At 48.3% G+C, this 19,683-nt stretch overlaps 1 protein-coding gene across 1 annotated transcript in view; it reads right to left on the reverse strand.

Moving 5' to 3' along the window:
• Positions 1-1,492: 1,492 nt before the first annotated feature.
• Positions 1,493-19,683, reverse strand: part of LOC132407534 (neurogenic locus notch homolog protein 1-like) — a 100,316-nt gene continuing 82,125 nt past the window's right edge. The window contains exons 27-34 of the mRNA XM_059994215.1: positions 17,921-18,069; positions 17,012-17,228; positions 14,683-14,776; positions 13,972-14,137; positions 12,785-13,086; positions 10,854-11,001; positions 8,570-8,667; positions 1,493-4,874 (exon numbers count right to left, since the gene is read on the reverse strand). Coding sequence (XP_059850198.1) covers positions 3,504-4,874; positions 8,570-8,667; positions 10,854-11,001; positions 12,785-13,086; positions 13,972-14,137; positions 14,683-14,776; positions 17,012-17,228; positions 17,921-18,069 — 2,545 coding nt within the window. The 3' untranslated portion in view covers positions 1,493-3,503. The remainder of the gene's footprint in view (positions 4,875-8,569; positions 8,668-10,853; positions 11,002-12,784; positions 13,087-13,971; positions 14,138-14,682; positions 14,777-17,011; positions 17,229-17,920; positions 18,070-19,683) is intronic.

Here is a 19,683-nt window from a genome sequence, read left to right on the forward strand (position 1 = left end):
TCTCATTGCTACTATGGAGGAGGAAGGAACAGGAGACTGGAGACACACATACAATGTTTTAGGAACAACTTCTTCCCCTTCACCATCAGAAATCTGAACAGATAATGAACACTTTTTTTTTGCTCCTGTTTTGCACTACTTATTTTCATTTTTTTATATACTGTGTATATTTCTTACTGTAATTTATTGTTTTTTTAATGTATTGCACGTTACTGCTGCCACAGTGCAACACATTTCACAATATGTGCAAGTGAAAGTAAACCTGATTCTGAGATGGAGTCGGTGGTAGGGGAGGAAAATGTAATGTCAGCATTCATTTCAAGAGGACTGAAATACAAGGGTGTGAAGCTGAGGCTCTACAAGGCATTGGTCAGACCGCACTTGGGAGAATTGTGAGCAGTTTTGGGCCCCTTATCTAATAAAAGATGTGCTGACGTTGAAAGGGTCCAGAGGAGGTTCACAGGGATGATTTCAGGAATGAAAAGGTTAACATCTGATGAGCATTTGATGGCTGAAACTGTACACACTAGAGTTTAGAAGAATGGAGGGAGGATTTCATTGAGACCTATCAAATATTGAAAGGCCTGGGTAGAGTGGAGAGAATGTTTCCTACGGTGGGTGAGTGTATAACCAGCCTCTGAATAGAGGGATGTCCCTTTAGAACAGAAATGAGGAGGAATTCCTTTAGCCAAAAGGTGGTGAATCTGTGGCGGTCAAGTCATTGGGTATAGGTTCTTGATCGGACACGGCATCAAAGGTTACGGGGAGAAGGCAGGAGAATGGGATGATGAGGGATAATATATCGGCCATAATGGGATGGCAGAGCAGACTCAATATGCTAAATGGCATTATTCTATTCCCAAGTCTTATGGTCAAACTCTATATATATATATATAAAATCCCTTTTAGCTAGAGTCTTAGGCACCCTAACTATATATATATGTGTGTGTGTGTGTGTGTGTGTGTGCGCACTGAAGACTCTTGCACAGTACCATATATATATTGTAATTTATGGTATATTTTATATATTGCACTGTATTGTCACTGTAAAACAACCAATTTCATGACATTTGTCAGTGATAATAAACCTGATTCGGAATCTGAATCTCATTTGACCGCATGTGATCCGTGTTCCTCCATTCTCTGCATATCCCTGTGCCTCTCCAAAAATTTCTTAAAAGCCACTATCAGCTTCTAGCACCACCTCCAGCAGCCTGTTTCACAGACCTACCGCCCTGTGTGTCAACGTTCACTGGCTGAAGCCATGACTTGGTCTTTGCTTCGGGTGTTTGGGCTGCCTCCTTGGGGTCTTCATGTGGCTGTGACCAAAGTTTCTCTGGAATGATGACTCTGTGAAGCATCTTGTGATGTTCTACAAAGAGTGCTGTACAAACATAGGCTGTTGCCTTTCATTTGGGTGAAGCACAGCCCGAAGACAAGAAAGAACCAGAGCCCAAAGAAGACCAAGGAAATGGAGCTGAACGGGAGTAGATTAGTTCTAGATGCCCTTGGCACAGTTTTATTGTTACAAGTACAGTTTACAAAAAGCAGTTAACAGAAAATACACCATATTTTCAAACTAGCATCCTCTGGCTGGCTGTTACTGTATGTTATAATCACCAGAGGGTTTTACATGGGTAACTTGAAAGCTATAAAACACTGCATCACAGGGCCAGGACACATTTAATATCTCACTTACATCATACAGATTTCTGAAACAAAATCTTTTATTAAACACTGTTTATTTACAATGTTTACAGAAATGGTACTTTCACTAAAACAGCGGAATAATCCTTTTACACAATCTCCTTTTAAAGGTGATCCCCATGTGTCTAATATGGGGGGAGGTGACTCTCAGCACCTCCTCTTTCCCAGGACACTTTTATGGCTGAGGGGGGGAATGTGGGAGGAAGGTGCTCGTGTGGATCGTGGGCGCTCCACCCTCTCCGGAAACAGGCGAGTGCCCCGTCTGCACATGGCAGTTGCCCCCTGCCTCACCCTGTCCTGTTGAAATCATCCTGCGAATGCATCACGATACGAAGTCAAACACCTACTATGTCGAGAGGTGGCAAAGGGAGGGAAGAGGGGACTCCAATCAGGAGAGAATGGGGGATGGTGGGGAAGATATAAAAGTGGCTGTAGACCTTGCTTGCTAATTCACAGCACCTCAAACCATTAACTTTCTGACCTTTTCCCTTGCAGCCCCGCCTGACCAGAATAACTTAAATGCCATTTAACTTTAAACATAGTGTCATTATTGAATCAAGTCAGAAACACAGACTTCAGCACAATATGATTACAGAAATCAAAAACTGAAATCATCTCTCTCAGTAACTTGTCAATGACAAGTGTTCCATTTCCTGGTTTCAATCGCAGGAGAGAATTGACAATTTTGAGCTGAGCATCCTCTGAGAACATTAACATGACGCCCCCCTGATAATACCGAAAACTAAACACGCAAAGATGCTGTAATTTGTTCCAAATGTGCTGTCCGCTACAACCTGTGATAGTGTCTGGAATTCACGTCATCAAATGCCCTAGTTGGGGGGGTGGGGGCTCAGTCCTCTCACACACACATAGACGTGGATGTGAACATACAGGAGTGTGAAAGCGAGTGTGCGAGAATAAGCCGTAGGGATGGTGGGTGTGGGGGAGGCAACCTGAGGGTGTGTAAATGTGGGAATCAGCGGCTGCAACTGTGTGTGTGAGAGACTATGATTTTGAGTGTGTGTATGAGAGACTGTGAATGGAGAGAGAGAGAGAGAGAGAGAGAGAGAGAGAGAGAGAGAGAGAGAGAGAGAGAGAGAGAGAGAGACTCACAGAGGGGGGAGGGGGGAGGGGCTGTGAAAGACTCACTGTGTGCCAGTGAGTGAACTGGGTTGAATTCGCCAGTGTGTGCATTTACCTAAGGGACCAGCACTGGTCACTGGTGTGTTGTGGGGCAGAGAGGGTGCACTTACCCGAGGGTATACAGTGTGTACACAAACTTATTTTCACTCTTTTCTTCAAAGATTCTGAACTCATATATAAATATAAGTCATACTATTTTTATACATTTATCATTAGCAAGAGATCGATCGGCTAAAAATTCATCGACACAAAAACCAGCTATCTATTCTGTTTTAAAAGTGTCAAGTTTCTATAAAAACAACACTGTCTCTAACCATCCGTCAGGCTCTGAGATGGGGTGTTAGCATCCATAAAATAAACTGCCCACATCTCAAACATAACAAAAAAAAGAATTAAATAAAATAAAAACACAGTAAAAATGTAAAGTACATAAATAAATTAAAGGAAAACACAGAACAAAAATCCATCCCTTGTTCATTTGCTCCTAATCAGAAACTGGACACGGCCTTCTCTGACAGTCCAACAGATGGGCCCCCGCTGTTGCATCTCACCTCGTCGGCTTCCTCCTCTGTGTGGCTGAGCTGCCTGAACCCCAGGGGGCTGAGGGAGGGGAGATGAGAACGGGTTTGTCGGGGGGAGGGGCTGGAAAGTTCTCACTTGAAGACCTGATCAGAGAGAAGTCCCTTCTGGGAGTGCATGCTGGTCGGGGGACTGGAGATGCCCTCTGACCAGTCGGACATGTTGGAGTGGGGCGAGGAGCTGGACCACTGGTCGGGGGACTCAGGCGAGGGGGTCAGGAAAGGGTGGTCAGCCAGGTGCAGCTGGTGGCTGGGCGTGTTGTCCAGGGGCGAGGAGTAGCCGTGCTGCGAGGGGGGGGTCAGGAACTGGGTGGTGGCCATCGACTGACTCATGGAGCTCGGCAGCGAGGTCGGGAGGAGCTGGGTATCCTGGGCCGAAATGGCGTGGACTGGGAGGCTGCTGCCCCCCAGCTGGGGCAAGTCGGCCTGCCTCGGGTCGGCGCCACAGTAGTTTTGGCCCATGGAGTGAGCGGTGCCGCCGGGCATGGCACTGAGTGCCGAGACGCCCTGAGGCGGCTGCTGCATCAGGTGCGTCTGTGGCAGGGCAGTGGTGCTGGTCAGGCCTTGATAGCTGACGATCTGTGACAAGGAGGTGTTGGGCAGCCCGTTGTGTAGCGAGGTGATCATTCCATGCTGACTCTGCTGCAGGCCCCTGGCATGGCCCTGCGCTGGGTTCCTCATGGGGTTGTAGGGGTTCTGGACCATCCCCGTCTGCATCTGCGTCAGCCAGTCGCACTGGCCGCTCATTGCGCCAGCCCCTCCCAAGTTCATGGTCATGGAGGTGCTGCTGATGGCCTGCCCGTTGGAGCCGGGCAGGTGGGAGAGACGGGGGGCCACCGATTCAAAAACCATCCTGCTGCCTCCTCCCAGTGTCTCCTGCTTCCTGCCCATGCCTAGATGGCTCAAGTTGAGGTGGCCGTCCACTGCCAACCCCTGCAGATGGTTGAGTTGGATGGAAGGCGACTGTTGGAAGGGAGGCGTCAACAGGGGAGGGGAAGCCACGTCTGACAGGTAGGCATGGGAGGACTCCATGGAATCAACAGGAGACAAGACCGAGGAGCTGTCCAACAGGCTTCCCTTCCCGTCCTGGGACTTCTTCCTCTTTACCTTGGCTTCTTTGGATTCTTTGCCGTTGGCCCCCTTGGCGTTGCTCTTGCGAGACTTCTTGCTGGGGCCAGCTGGCTTGGCGCTGCCCATGTAACCATTGGGCGAGCAGATGGGTGGGGAGAGGTTGGTGGCATTGCCACCCATCTGCACCTGGGGGCTCCTCACCAGGTTGTATTCATCCAGCAGCCTCACGATGTCATGGTGCATGCGCTCCTGCGCTATGTCGCGGGGTAGCCGGTCCATGTGATCAGTGATCTCGCGGTTCGCGAAGTGCTCGAGCAGGAGCTTGCCCGTCTCGTAGCTCCCTTCCCGCGCTGCCAGGAAGAGCGGGGTTTCCTCCTGAGGGAGCAGAAAAGACAAAGGACGGTGGTGGGTAAGGCAGAGATTAAAAAAAAACTCTACAATGTCAAGCACTCTAAAATAGATGTATGACACCAAAACATAACAAATTGGCCACTTTACCCTTTAAGCCTCCTGTTCCATCCAACGTGATCACCCGTCCTACTGTCCTACAGTGTCTACCCATCACTGGGCTCCTACAGTGTCCAAATATGTATTGATCTTACTTCTGAACGTGAATATGATTAGTCAGTCCAAAATGCACAACCTCTCAAGCAAAGGTTTTTCTCGTTGTCATCACCCTTTTTTCTGAGACTGTGCTCGCCCACCCACTACCCTAGTTGTCCTCGCCCACCCCCTACCCTAGTTGTCCTCGCTCACTCCCTACCCTAATTGTCCTCGCTCACCACCTGCCCTAGTTGTCCTTGCCCCCACCCCCGACCCTAGTTGTCCTCGCCCACTCCCTACCCTAGTTGTCCTCGCCCACCCCCTGCCCTAGTTGTCCTCGCCCACCCCCTGCCCTAGTTGTCCTCGCCCACCCCCTGCCCTAGTTGTCCTCGCTCACCACCTGCCCTAGTTGTCCTCGCCCACTCCCTACCCTAGTTGTCCTCGCCCACCCCCTGCCCTAGTTGTCCTCACCCACCCCCTGCCCTAGTTGTCCTCGCTCACCACCTGCCCTAGTTGTCCTCGCTCACCCCCTACCCTAGTTGTCCTCGCCCACCCCCTGCCCTAGTTGTCCTCGCCCACTCCCTACCCTAGTTGTCCTCGCCCACCCCCTGCCCTAGTTGTCCTCGCTCACCACCTGCCCTAGTTGTCCTCGCCTACCCCTACCCTAGTTGCATTCACTTCAGTTGGGAAGACAACCTAACAAGAATTTTACATCTTGTGCTGTAATCATCTGTAGAGAAGGTGGGCCTGGTTTACTCACTCCTCTCGGGATAATCCCCTCTTCCCAGAACTAGTGAGCCTTTCTTGCATTGCTCTAGATCAGGGTTCCCAACCTGCGGTCATGGACCCCTTGCTTAATGGTATTGGTCCATGGCATAGAAATGTTTGGGAACCCTGCCCTAAAGCATAGTTTTTGTTAACTGGAGACAAAAAAAAACTAGACCGCAATCAAGATGAGGTCCATCTGGGCCCCATATAATTGCAATAGGACTTACTTGTAAAAACATACACAGTTTTTGTTGATTCAGTTGTATGCTGTACCCACATGATGATTGTCTGTGGTTCATTAATGAGACACTGAGGTTCCCTCTGTGTGAGAACCTTTTTGCAGCTTTTCCTACCTGTAGTTCAAAACTGACTAACTATATTCTCCGTTTCCTTTTCCATCTGCTTTAATCTTGCCCCTTCATATAACCTATTCATCTCTCCTCTTAGCCTCTCCACACCCACTTTAACAGCTTTCTTTTCCACTTGAGTTTGGTACTATCAGCAAACCCAGATACATTAGATAGACCATTACCCAAACCACTGACATAGACTGTGAATAAATGTCTCTTGCCATGCCCCATTAACTAAAAGCCAATTGATAGTGAGCAACTGTCTATGAACTAATCTTAAATCCATGCCAATGCATTATCCCAAACCCACAACCCCTAATTTAGGGCGGCTCTTTACCAAATGCCTTTTAAAACTTGACTTGTGTATGGTAGAGTAACACACACAAAATGCTGGAGGGACTCAGCAGTCAGGCAGCATTTACTCATCACTGTAAGTGGAGACAATGATGGAGACAAAATGAGTTCCTCCAGCACTTTGCGTTACTCTGGGTTTCCAGCATCTGCAGAATCTCGTGTTTATGACTGACATCTGTTATTATTTTTCTATACTGCTTGTACTTGAAAACTCTTAATAGATTTGTTAAAAAGACTTCCCTTTTCATGAAACTATGCAGATTCTGAGGAACCTGATTATTACTTTGAACACCCACATTCCTAATAATGGGCTCTAACATCTGTCTTCTCTAAAGCTAAGCTACTGGAATGTGCTTCCTTGCTTTTTCTCCCTTATCCAAGATTATGGTTCCCCCTTTCAATTCTCACACCCCATTTTGCACAATCCTTGCTGATTTGATTTGACTGCATGTTTCGACAAATACAGTTAATCTTTGGAAAAAAAAAGTCTGGGAAGTTCTGAAAGATGCAGACCAATGCACCCATTGTTCCTGCAGACAAATCCTAAATCTGGCAAAGTCAACAATCAGACACAGTAGGCAAGGATGGATTTTAGTCCCATTAATTTCTCCAGTACTACTTCTTCATGAACCGTAATGCTGAAGCCTTGAACTCTCTGTTGTTTCTGGTACAATTTTTTTCTCCCTTTCTTCTGTAACAGTTTGTAAAATGTTCCTTTTCTGTCATTAAAGTGATCCCAGATTTTGCCAGCAGGTGTGTTTTCTTGAGGAATTCTTTTCTTTTCACAATCCTATGCAAGTCTTATAAACTGATTTTATTCTCTTGCTCCCATCCCATGATCCTTTCCCTTCTCCAGCTCTGTATCACTTTCGCCAATCACCTTTCCAGCTCTTAGCTTCATCCCACCCCCTCCGGTCTTCTCCCATCATTTCGCATTTCCCCCTCCCCCCCACTACTTTCAAATCTCTTACTATCCTTTCTTTCGGTTAGTCCTGACGAAGGGTCTCGGCCCGAAACGTCAACAGCGCTTCTCCCTATAGATGCTGCCCGACCTGCTGCGTTCCACCAGCATTTTGTGTGTTGTTATTCTCTTGCTAGTTTATTTGCAAGTTACTGTGTCTCTTTGCCAACTTTTCAGTTATCTTTTGTATGCGTTCTAAATCCCTTCCAATCTTCAGACTTATCTGCTCTTTTTGGCAACATTATAAACTGTGCTCCTTAATCTAATCGTATCTTTATCTTTATTTGATAAACATGGCCAGCTCATATTTCTCTTGGAGTTTTTCTTATGAGAATGGATGTTTGTTATGACACGGAAGCAGCCTATTTAGTCCACTATGCCCAAGCTGGCTCTTTCAAAGAGCGATCTAAACAGACTCACTCCCCCAGTCTCTCTCTATAACTTCTTTCACATCATATATCTATCCAATTTCTGTTTGAAAGATGCTCTGGAATCTGTCTTCATTACCACTTCAGACAGCAAGTATAATTTGGAGGTGGTGCAGAGGAGGTTTACGAGGTTGATTCCGGTGATGAAGGGGTTAACCCTCTGAGGAGAGATTAAGGTGCCTGGGACTATACTTGCTGGAATTCGAATGATGAGAGGGGATCCTACAGAAATATATAAAATTGTGAAGGGGATAGGTAAGATAGAGGCAGGAAAGTTGTTTCCACTGGTAAGTAGACCAGAACTGGAGACATAGCCTCAAGATTTGAGGCAATAGATTTAGGATGGAGGTTCTGTCCACTGGAGGCCCAGAGGTGTGTCCTGGGGTTGGAGGGGAGTGTGTGTGTGTGAGTGTGAGAGAGAGAAAGGGGCTTGATTTTGTGCTTGTTTTGTTGTTTGTTATGTTCTGCTGAACATCATGGGTGTGTTGTGTTGGTGCTGAAAAGTGTGGCGACACTGGGGGTTGCCCCCAGCACATCCCTAGCAGTGTTGGCATGTTTCACTGATTGTTTTGATGTACACATGATAAATAAATCTGAATCCAGGATGAGGAGAAGCCCCTTGCCTCCCCAGGCCCCACAGGGTCAGTGTACCTCTGGTCTCCTCACCTTGTTATCCTGCATGTCCTTGTTGGCTCCATTTTTCAGCAGGACCATTGTGGCCTCCATGTTGTTGACGGCAGCTGCCCAGTGTAGGGCTGACTTCCCTGGGTTGACAGAAACACAATGGGCTTTAATTATCAACCCCCATCCCAGTCCTCTTGATACGGGAGTCCACCCCTTTACATTGGGGATTGGGGTAGGGAGAGGGGCAGAAAACAATAACCCTGCACAGCTTTCTACATTGGTTTATGGCTATATATAGAATGTGAGAGGTTTTGGCCTCTCTTTGAGTATCTAAGTGACTGTTCCTTAAGTTCTAGTTGCACTTCATCCCCACCATTCAATCTTCAGTCAGCTGGTGCACCTGGGGGTGGGTCAGTCAGTGGGGGTACTCTCCCGGACATGGGGGTGGGTCAGTCAGTGGGGTACTCTCCCGGACATGGGGGTGGGTCAGTCAGTGGGGTACTCTCCCGGACATAAGGGTGGGTCAGTCAGTGGGGTACTCTCCCGGACATGGGGGTTGGTCAGTCAGTGGGGTACTCTCCCGGACATGGGGGTGGGTCAGTCAGTGGGGTACTCTCCCGGACATGGGGGTGGGTCAGTCAGTGGGGTACTCTCCCGGACATGGGGGTGGGTCAGTCAGTGGGGTACTCTCCTGAACATGGGGGTGGCTCAGTCAGTGGGGTACTCTCCCAGACATGGGGGTGGGTCAGTCAGTGGGGTACTCTCCTGGACATGGGGGTGGGTCAGTCAGTGGGGTACTCTCCCAGACATGGGGGTGGGTCAGTCAGTGGGGGTACTCTCCCGGACATGGAGGTGGGTCAGTCAGTGGGGTACTCTCCCGGACATGGGGGTGGGTCAGTCAGTGGGGTACTCTCCCGGACATGGGGGTGGGTCAGTCAGTGGGGTACTCTCCTGGACATGGGGGTGGGTCAGTCAGTGGGGGTATTCTCCCGGACATGGGGGTGGGTCAGTCAGTGGGGTACTCTCCCGGACATGGGGGTTGGTCAGTCAGTGGGGTATTCTCCCGGACATGGGGGTGGGTCAGTCAGTGGGGTACTCTCCTGGACATGGGGGTGGGTCAGTCAGTGGGGTACTCTCCTGGACATGGGGGTGGGTCAGTCAGTGGGGGTACTCTCCTGGACATGGGGGTGGGTCAGTCAGTGGGGTACTCTCCCAGACATGGGGGTGGGTCAGTCAGTGGGGTACTCTCCCGGACATGGGGGTGGGTCAGTCAGTGGGGTACTCTCCCGGACATGGGGGTGGGTCAGTCAGTGGGGTACTCTCCCGGACATGGGGGTGGCTCAGTCAGTGGGGTACTCTCCCGGACATGGGGGTGGGTCAGTCAGTGGGGTACTCTCCCAGACATGGGGGTGGGTCAGTCAGTGGGGTACTCTCCCGGACATGGGGGTGGGTCAGTCAGTGGGGTACTCTCCTGGACATGGGGGTGGGTCAGTCAGTGGGGTACTCTCCCGGACATGGGGGTGGGTCAGTCAGTGGGGTACTCTCCCGGACATGGGGGTGGGTCAGTCAGTGGGGTACTCTCCCGGACATGGGGGTGGGTCAGTCAGTGGAGTACTCTCCCGGACATGGGGGTGGGTCAGTCAGTGGGGTACTCTCCTGGACATGGGGGTGGGTCAGTCAGTGGGGTACTCTCCCGGACATGGGGGTGTCTCAGTCAGTGGGGTACTTTCCTGGACATGGGGGTGGGTCAGTCAGTGGGGTACTCTCCTGGACATGGCCAATGGTGGTCATCCATGGGTCCAGGCAGCCGGCAGTCAAGGGTTCTGCCCATGCCGATTGCTTGCTCCCCTTCCGGGGTTACATTCACGTCCATGTGTCCCTGGAAAAGGGTAAGACAGCACCTATGGGTACATCGTGGGGCCTTTTGGGACCAGAGGGTCTCACGGAGGCTCAAATGTCTGCTGGATAAAGATGGCCGTGTGGTAATTGGAAGCTGTTTACTGTAAATTGTGTGAACAGTGGAATGTGGTAATGTAATGGGGTTGCTCCCACAACGAAACATACTGGATGGGCTGATTGGCCTGGTTCTGCTCCTCTGCCTATAGTAATCCTGTAATCACTAAACAAGCCCCTTTTTTAAAAAAAATCTTACATTCCAATCTGATTTCCTCCCCATATCTGATCCTCTGGTCTCAGATCCTCTCATCTACACAGTGAATTTTGACCAGATAACCTTGAATCATCACCTCCTGACCCTTCCAGATCCTCCAGTTCCCTGCCTCTCCACCCACTCGTTCCTCCTGCAGCCTCAACAAGAGCCCCTTACCAAAGTCATCTACTGCGTTGACATCGGCATGGCAGTTCACCAGTTCTTCCACCATTCCCTCCACGGCCAGGCGTGCGGCCAGGATCAGCGGTGTGGTCCCATCGTGCATCCGTGCATCCAGGTCTGTTGCTCGATTCCGGATCAGGATCTGGAGGGAAGGGAATAGAGTGCACGTCAGGAGGAGAATATTCAGCCCATCACAGGAACAGGGGGCCATTAAGTGAATCAGTAACACAAGAATAGGGGGCTTTACTGAGTTTCCCATCTGTAACACGACACGACCATTCAGCTCCACACAGGGAGAGAAGTGCCCCCCCCCCCCACCCCACCAACCCCTGGAGCCACAAAGGGACAACAGATGCTATTCAGGACTTTGTAGCACGCCATCAATCTCCCAAATGTGCTTGAACCACCTACAGAGAGGCAGGCAGAAGATACAACAGGGTTTCTAAGAGACTCTTGGATAGGCACATTGAGCTTAGAAAAATAGAGGGCTACACGCTAGGGAAATTCCAGGTAGCTTCTACAGTAGGTTTCATGGTCAGCATAACATTGTGGGCCAGTTTTCTATGTTCTAAGTCATACAATTTTCCCTCCATGTGTTACATAGAAACTGGAGAAGACAACCCAACCCTTCCCCTCGAGCCAGTCACAAAGAGACCTTCCCCAGCCCCGCTGAGTCTGTCACAGAGCAAACGGAGTCCTCTCAGGCCCTCCTCTGAGCTCGCAAATAGGAAGAGGAGAAACCCAATCCATCCTCTGTCAAGGGCAGTCACACAGGAAGCAGAGGGACTCCATCTTTCATCAAAGATCCCCAGAACCTGGGGCCATGCCGTCTTCTCACTGCAACCATCAGGTAGGGGGGGACAGAAGCCTGAAGTCCCACACCAGCTGGTTCAACAAGTTACTTCCCTTCAACCAATAGGTTCTTGGACCAACAGGCACAACCCAAATCACTAACTCAGTATCTCATCACCATGACCAGTATGCGCCACAGTGGACTGTGTTTTCTTCTTTGCTGTTCTAATTGAGTTCTTTCTTGTATAATCACATAATTTATGTTGTTAGCTTTTTTTGCTTGTTGTCTACCTGATGTAATGTGCCTGTGGCAGTTTCCCGTTGCACTTCTGCCATCACAACAAAGGCATGTACACCGTGAAGATCACCAGCACATCTACAGATGTACAGTAGAGAGCATTCTGCCTGGTGTGGAGGCTCCAAAGCACAAAGTTGCAGAGGGTTGTGGGCTCGGCCAGCTCCATCGTGGGTGCAAGCTCCCCACCATCGAGGACATCTTCACAAGGCAAAGCTCCGAGAAGGTGCTTTCATGGTGCCCTCACCATCCAGAACATGCCTCATTTTCATTACTACCATCAGCGAGGAGGAATGCACACGCTCACTGTTTTAGGAACAATTTCTTCCCCTCTGCCATCAGATTTCACGAAAACAACCTTGCTATTTTGCTCCCTTTTTACACTATTTATTTATTTTTTATATATTCTTATTGTAATGTATAGTATTTTTATGTATTGCACTGTACTGCTGTTGTAAAACAAATTTCACAACATAATAAAGCTGACTCTGATTATTGTTCTAATGACAATAAATGGGCCTCCAAGAGGGCCACAACCTTGTCGTGCCTCAGTGACCTGGAGAGCTGTGCTGGCTGGAGTCAGAGCTTTATGCTTTGGTAGGGTCGCCCATGCCAAACGGGTCAAAGGGCAAAGGCCAGACAAAACTGTTACGGAAACAGCAATGAAGAATCCTTCTACATCTGAGTAGCTGTGGACAGAGAGAGATGGGACCTTCATAGTTGCCCTAAATGCCAGTGGTGTAAAGAAGGGCAATAAAATTAACTTTGATCACAGCTGGAAGCCGGTCCTGTCAGTTCGTCAGATAGCAGCTGGCCTGTGGCTCGTGCTAGTACCCACCTGGAAAACTCCCTGGGCATCCGCGGCCACAGCAGCATGTAATGGCGTCCTGCCCATGTTGTCCTGAATGTTGGCATCGGCGCTGGATTCAAGGAGACGCTTGGCAGCGTCAGACCGGGCATAGCGGGCAGCCAAGTGAAGGGCGGTTTCGCCTGTCCGGTCTGTCTGGTTGTGGAGGTTGGCCCCCTGGTAGATGAAATCAGAGATGAGGTTGCCTGGGGCGTCGTCCACTTCCTCCTCGCTGTTGCCCGTTTCCAGGCCACCCCCGCTGCACGAGGCAATCATCAGGGGAGTGAAGCCATCTGTGGAGACAAACCAGCTGGTGACCCCTCCATGGACTCTGTCTGCACTTCTCACCGCCTCAGTAAAGCAGCCCCTCCCCAGTCACCCCAGACATGGCAGAAGATACAAAAGCCTGAAAACATGTACCACCAGGCTCAAAGGCAACTTTCATCAAACACTTGTGTAAGAAGGACACTTGTCTGCACAGTCTACCTTGTTACGACCTTGCCCTTCACCGTTTGCCTGCTCTGCCCTTATCTGGCAGGTTTTACTCTCGATTCCGAATTGTTTGCGTTTCACCTCGTTCTAGCCCAACGCACTGAGTAATTATTTGATCTGTATGAACAGTTTGCAAGACAAGCTTTTCACTGTAACATGGTACATGTGAGAATACCTTGCAATAAGCTTTTCATAGAAACATGCTCCCCAACCCGGCCTCATACCACCCACCCAGGCTCAAGGAAAGCTTCCATCCCACTGACTCTTGAACGGACATCTTGTATGATAAAGATGAGCTCTTCATCTTTCAGTCTCTCTCAGCACGACCCTTGCATCTTATTTGCCCACGTGCACCGTGCGTGCTGTGCGACGCTGTATTCTGCCTTCTGTTATTTATTTTCCCCCTTTGCACTACCCCGACATACCTGTGTACCGATGACACACAAAACAAAGTTTCTCACCGTATTTGGGCACATGTGACAATACTGAACCAATTACCAGTGTCACACAACTCAGCCCACTGTCAAAGCTCAGCTCCAATCCAAACCCCATCTCACAGTAAACTCTCCCCCTTCCCTGTACAAACATAAGCCACTCTATACAATGCCCTCCTAGAGAGCAGTTTTACCTAGCGGCGTGCAGAGTTCTTTTCATATGTTACAGACCGAATGAGATGGGTAACATACCTGGGCCCCTGACGTTGACATCTATACAGTCGGGCTCGATTTCACCCTGGGGCGGGGTTGGCGCCATGCTCGGCAGCCGAAGGTCAGCGGCGTCCAGGTGCTGCTGGGTCCACTGTCTGTGGTCAGTGTGGTCCTCGCGGTTTGCCAGGATCGCCTGCTCTTCAAACTGCCAGAGAGCACAAGCGCAGGAGGACACCGTCACAGAGCGTCTCAGCGCTGCTTTGTGAGCGAGCGGGACGGAGGGAGGGAGGGGAGGACGGAGAGAGCAAAGCTGTACAGGTGCAGCCCGGCACCTTCCATGGTGGAAAAGCCCAGTGCAATGAAATGGGCCAGTACGGGAGGAGTGTTAAAATAATGCAGGGTACTGCCAACCCTTGGTGTTAAGAGGAATGTATTGGGGTAGTGATGAGGTGGGTGGGTGGGTACTGGAACTGATCCAGCTGGACAGAGTGAATCACAGGGTAGGTTTCACCCAAGAGATGAGGGTGCTCATCCCTCTCCCCAATCAGCCTCCAACAGGAGGTCCAAGGTACTATTAGAGTCATATTCCCCTTCTTCGACCGGTGTCATTCCGACTGAAAATGGCAGATTGAATACTGAATGAATGGGCCTGCAATCCTCTTGTCCACAAAGACAGGGAGAGAACTGGGGGCCAAGGGGTGAGTGGGGATGTGTGTTCTGTTTCATGTTTGTCACATGGAGGTTCTATACCTTGAACCTTTTCGTGTCTATTCCACTGTCATCACCCCAGTGCTCGTTCTGGTTGTCGTCCATGAGAGCTCCATCAGAAACGTTCTTCAGCGGCCTGTGAAAAGGTACCAAGAGGAGGGTGACCCCTGCTATCTAAATACCTGCTCACTCAGCAGCCCAGCCCCGACAAACAGAGTGATTCCCAGACTCCCGGGTAGCAAAGGGCAATGGGGAGACAGGTGGTGGTGGGGGGGAAGAGAGAGAGAGTTGAAGGAGGGTATTATGGAAAGAAGGTGAGACAAAGAATGGGAGAAAGGAACAATAGAGGAGATATATGGGAGAGATGGATGAGAGGGAGGAGAAGGAGACATAGAAAAGGAGGGAAAGGAGGAGAGGAAATGAGTGAAGAAACATGAGAGAGAGAAAGACAAGATGGGGAAGGAGTAAGAACAGAAAGGGGAGAGAGAAGTTAGTTAACAATGCATGAAGCTGATTGGCTGCATCTGGGGATTTTAAGAGAAACAGAGAAGGGAAAGAGGAAAACACAAATTGAAACAGAGAGACAAAAAGTGCAGCAGTGTGTAAGAGAGCAGAGGACAGAATAAATGAGATCTGTGAATATGTGTGTATGATAGAGGACAACTGTTTCTCCCTCAGAGTTCATATTTTAGGGTTCTTCTGAGAATAAACCTGCAGTGGAGCACCAGGAATGAGCAGGTTATTGAGTTCTATTAAAAGCCGGAACGTTGGAAGAGTTGGTTATAGGCGAGAGCATCACAACAGCTAGATAGCTGGCATCCTGGGTAATGCCATGCCAGATAGTTCCAAATCTGTGATAAAGAAAACTTTTAATGAAATTTCTCATTAAAGATATGAATTTCTAAATTCTTGCAGAAGTAAAGCACATTAGTTTTGACAATCCTTTGCAAATCACTGACTAAATGTTAAAGAATTATTTTAAGTTGAGGGGGGGGGGGTCAGAGATAGATCTGGATAAGAATGGCACCAGAAACACTAGTCTTCAGGAATGTGGAGAAGCAGGAGAAATTGTTCTTTGTTCTGAGACTGGTAGGCGGAGATCTAAAAAAGGTGTTGAAAATTCTGCTGCAGGACCTGATTCACAGTATTGAAGGATATGGAGGGTGTAGGGAGGTTTGACTCAGGAATCAAGTTGAGGAATACAGTTGGAGGTTGGCTGAGGAGATTAAAGGTCAGCTCAATGCAGAGGTTTAAAGTTATGAAGGAATAAGACCATATGTAGATAGAGCCATCTAACTGTACTGGATTGAGAGACAACGGACTGGATACAGAAATAAAATGAGATGTTTACTACAAAAAGCAGCAAAATCCAGTTTCTACAATGTGGTCTGTGCAAGATGGAAGGAGGATAAAAGACTAACAGTGGGTTGGATGAGTGGTCAAGGAGAATAAGGTGAATGGAAACAGGGTGGAACATTGGATTCGAGGACATTAAGGACCAAGACTTACGTGGACTGGATATAAATCTGAACAGAGCTATCAAGAGACACAAAGCTAGAACAAGCGGTAGATACCCAGCATACATGAACAAAAGGAGGGAACTGAGGAAATAATCACACACAGAAATAAAAGGACGGGTAAGATAAGAAAATGTAAGGGATAGACTGAAGGGAGGAAAGCCCAGAAAGGCAGACCAATAGTCGAAGAAGTAATCAGACAGACAGAAGGGAGGCAGCTGGGATCAGACTGACAGACAGACATTAAGGCATTCAGACAGACAGTCAACAAAAAGGCAGATAGGTACGACAGACATATAGGCCAACAGGCTTGTCTAGAAGGCAGACAGGCATGCAGAGAGACAGATACTGAAGCAGATACACAGGGAGAGAGTGAAAGACAAGCGGGTGGACAGAGGCTGCAGGAAAGCAGCTGAACAATCAGTCTTGCAGACAGACGGGTAGACGTGCCTAAACACACACACACACACACAAAAAAAAGGGGAGATAGGTGAGCTGACAAGATATTCGGACAAAGGACATTGTAAATCAGAATTATAAACAATCTTAAGCACATGAATGGGCCAGTGTGTGTAAATAATCTTTGCCCAAGTTTGGGGATTTGGTGGAACTCTGGAGGTTTGGGAGAGGAAGGAGCTACACAGAGAATCTGTCGACTCTATTCTACACAATGCTTCACAAGGACCCTCCCCCACTGGAATATTTCAACAAGCACACATCTTTGGAGCAAGCAGGCTATTGCCGAATGTTAAAATCTCCATTGCATAAACAAGTTGGCAATCTCCTTAATTGGGCATCACCTCAGGGAACCAGAAATCCAATGCGTCAGCAAACGGGTAAAACACCCAACTTACTTCAACCCGACAGAGTCCTCGCCAACCGGTTCACGACGTTTCTTCTTGCTGGACTCGGTGACCTTGAACCCTTCGGGGAACCACAGCTGCCCGTGCTCCCGATGCCTCTTGCGAGACACCAGCACCCCCATCCCAATGAAGGCGAGGAAGATGAGCACAGACACCACCACGTACATGGGGTAGAGTTTAACGTCAGGAGGCCTCTCATCGCCTTTACCTGCAGAGAAGGGAGGAGGTGGAATTCATCAAACCGAGCCGTGTGATCAGGAAGCAGAGGAAGATCGAGTTGGTGAGATGTGGAGAGATAGAAGCAGAGACACAGGCAGAGCAAGGCCCAGACGGTGAGCAAGAGGGATGGAGAGAGAGAGAGAGAGAGAGACAGAGACAGAGAAAGTATCTATGAGCAGCAGTAGGATCGAAAACCGTGAGCATTACATTTTATACAAACGCACAAAAAGCGATTACGATTCAGCCTGTGTTATAAAACAAGGTCAGTTAAACGGTGGATAATCAGAATGCAAAAAACAATTGAGGGAGAGGAAACCGTCCCAAAACGCTCCCAGGGTTTGTTTTCTTTCCTTTAGACTTGAAGAAAGTCGAACTCTTCTCCCTCATGTGAGGGGAAAGGATTTAGCAATCATCAAATTAGTGCAGCGGTATTAATCTGTGAAAAGCCTAGGAATTACTGATGGATCCCAACTACAAAGACATCAACTTCTCAAGCACTCCGATCAATTCTTTCTTTTGCCTTAATGATTTGGCAGCTGATAACGGGTTAGGAGATGCCCTTCGAGATGTCGTTAATTATACTGTTGGAAAGTGTACCAGTTTGCTCGTCCTTCTCCTCTCATTTCAGGTTGGGGGAGGTGGGTGGGCGATCATCAAAGGAGAAGGGGAACTTCCACTTACTTTGCACGACCTCTATGTTGTAGGGGAGCTGGAGGCTGCCCTGGGAGGCCATGGCGCCCAGGAATGCGGCCACATCTGCTGCGCTGTTGAAGCAGTCTGAGAAAGTCTGATAACATTGCCGATTGTCAATCTCCAAGTAAACGATTGATCTTGAGGAGGGAAAATAAAGATCTCAAATTTATATTGTGCCATTCACCAAGCATTTTACAGTTAATGGAGTATCTCTACTATAGGAAACTCAGCAGGAATCGAGACTACAGCCTGACAGCCGAAGTCAGATCCCCGAGTGGGCCTTGAACGCAAAATTACTGCGACGTAGCTGACATACTAAACACAATTGTACTAGTGAGCCCTGTATATACGTGTGTGTGTGTGTGTGTGTGTAAGTTTCACAATAAGACCAAGAGCAGGATCCCTGGCAAACCCGACCCTACACTCATCGGGGTACCAACAGCATCTTGATCATCTGTCAGGAACAACTGAATGTGTCCTGTGTGCAAGTTATGTTGAAGGCAGTGTCCCTTGTCAATTAGGAAGCCGGAGGAAAAACTCAACACATAGTTATAATCCAGTACAGTCACACACAGCACAAAGTATTACGATTCAGTACAGTCACACACTGCACATACAGTTACAACCCAACACATACAGTTATAGTTACACATCACATATAGTTACGGTCTAATAGTCACACAATGTATAGCTACGATGTAGTAAGTCACACACAGCACATATAGTTAAAATCTAATAGAGTCACACACAGCACAAAGAGTTACGATTCAGTACAGTCACACACAGAACGTATAGTTACAATCCTATAGTCACACACACAGCACGTATAGTTACAATCCAGTACAGTCACACACAGCACGTATAGTTACAATCCAGTAGTCATACACAGCACGTATAGTTACGATGCAGTAGTCAAGCACAGCACGTACAGTTACAATCCAGTACAGTCACACACAGCAGAAAGAATTACGATTCAGTACAGTCACACACAGCAGAAAGAATTACGATTCAGTAGTCACACACAGCACATACAGTTACAACCCAACACATACAGTTACACACAGCACATATAGTTACGATCCAGTAGTCACACACAGCACGTATAATAACAATCCAGTAGTCACACACACAGTACATATAGTTACAACCTAGTACAGTCACACACAGCACAAAGAGTTACGATTCAGTATAGTCACACACAGCACGTAGTTTCAATCCAACACATACAGTCACACACAGCACATAGTTACGATACAGTAGTCACACACAGCATGTATAGTTACAATTCAATAGTCACACAGAGCACATATAGTTACAATCCAGTAGTCACACACAGCACATATTGTTATAATCCAGTACAGTCACACACAGCACAAGGTATTACGATTCAGTACAGTCACACACAGCACATACAGTTACAACCCAACACATACAGTTACACACAGCACATATAGTTACGATCCAGTAGTCACACACAGCACGTATAATAACAATCCAGTAGTCACACACACAGTACATATAGTTACAACCTAGTACAGTCACACACAGCACAAAGAGTACCGATTCAGTATAGTCACACACAGCACGTATAGTTACAATCCAAAACATACAGTCACACACAGCACATATAGTTACAATCCAGTACAGTCACACACAGCACATATAGTTACGGTCCAGTACAGTCACGCACAGCACGTATAGTTGTGATCTAGTACAGTCACAGATCCAGCAGTCACACAAATAATACTAGC

This window comes from Hypanus sabinus, chromosome 18 (assembly GCF_030144855.1).
Source record: "Hypanus sabinus isolate sHypSab1 chromosome 18, sHypSab1.hap1, whole genome shotgun sequence".
NCBI lineage: Eukaryota > Metazoa > Chordata > Chondrichthyes > Myliobatiformes > Dasyatidae > Hypanus > Hypanus sabinus.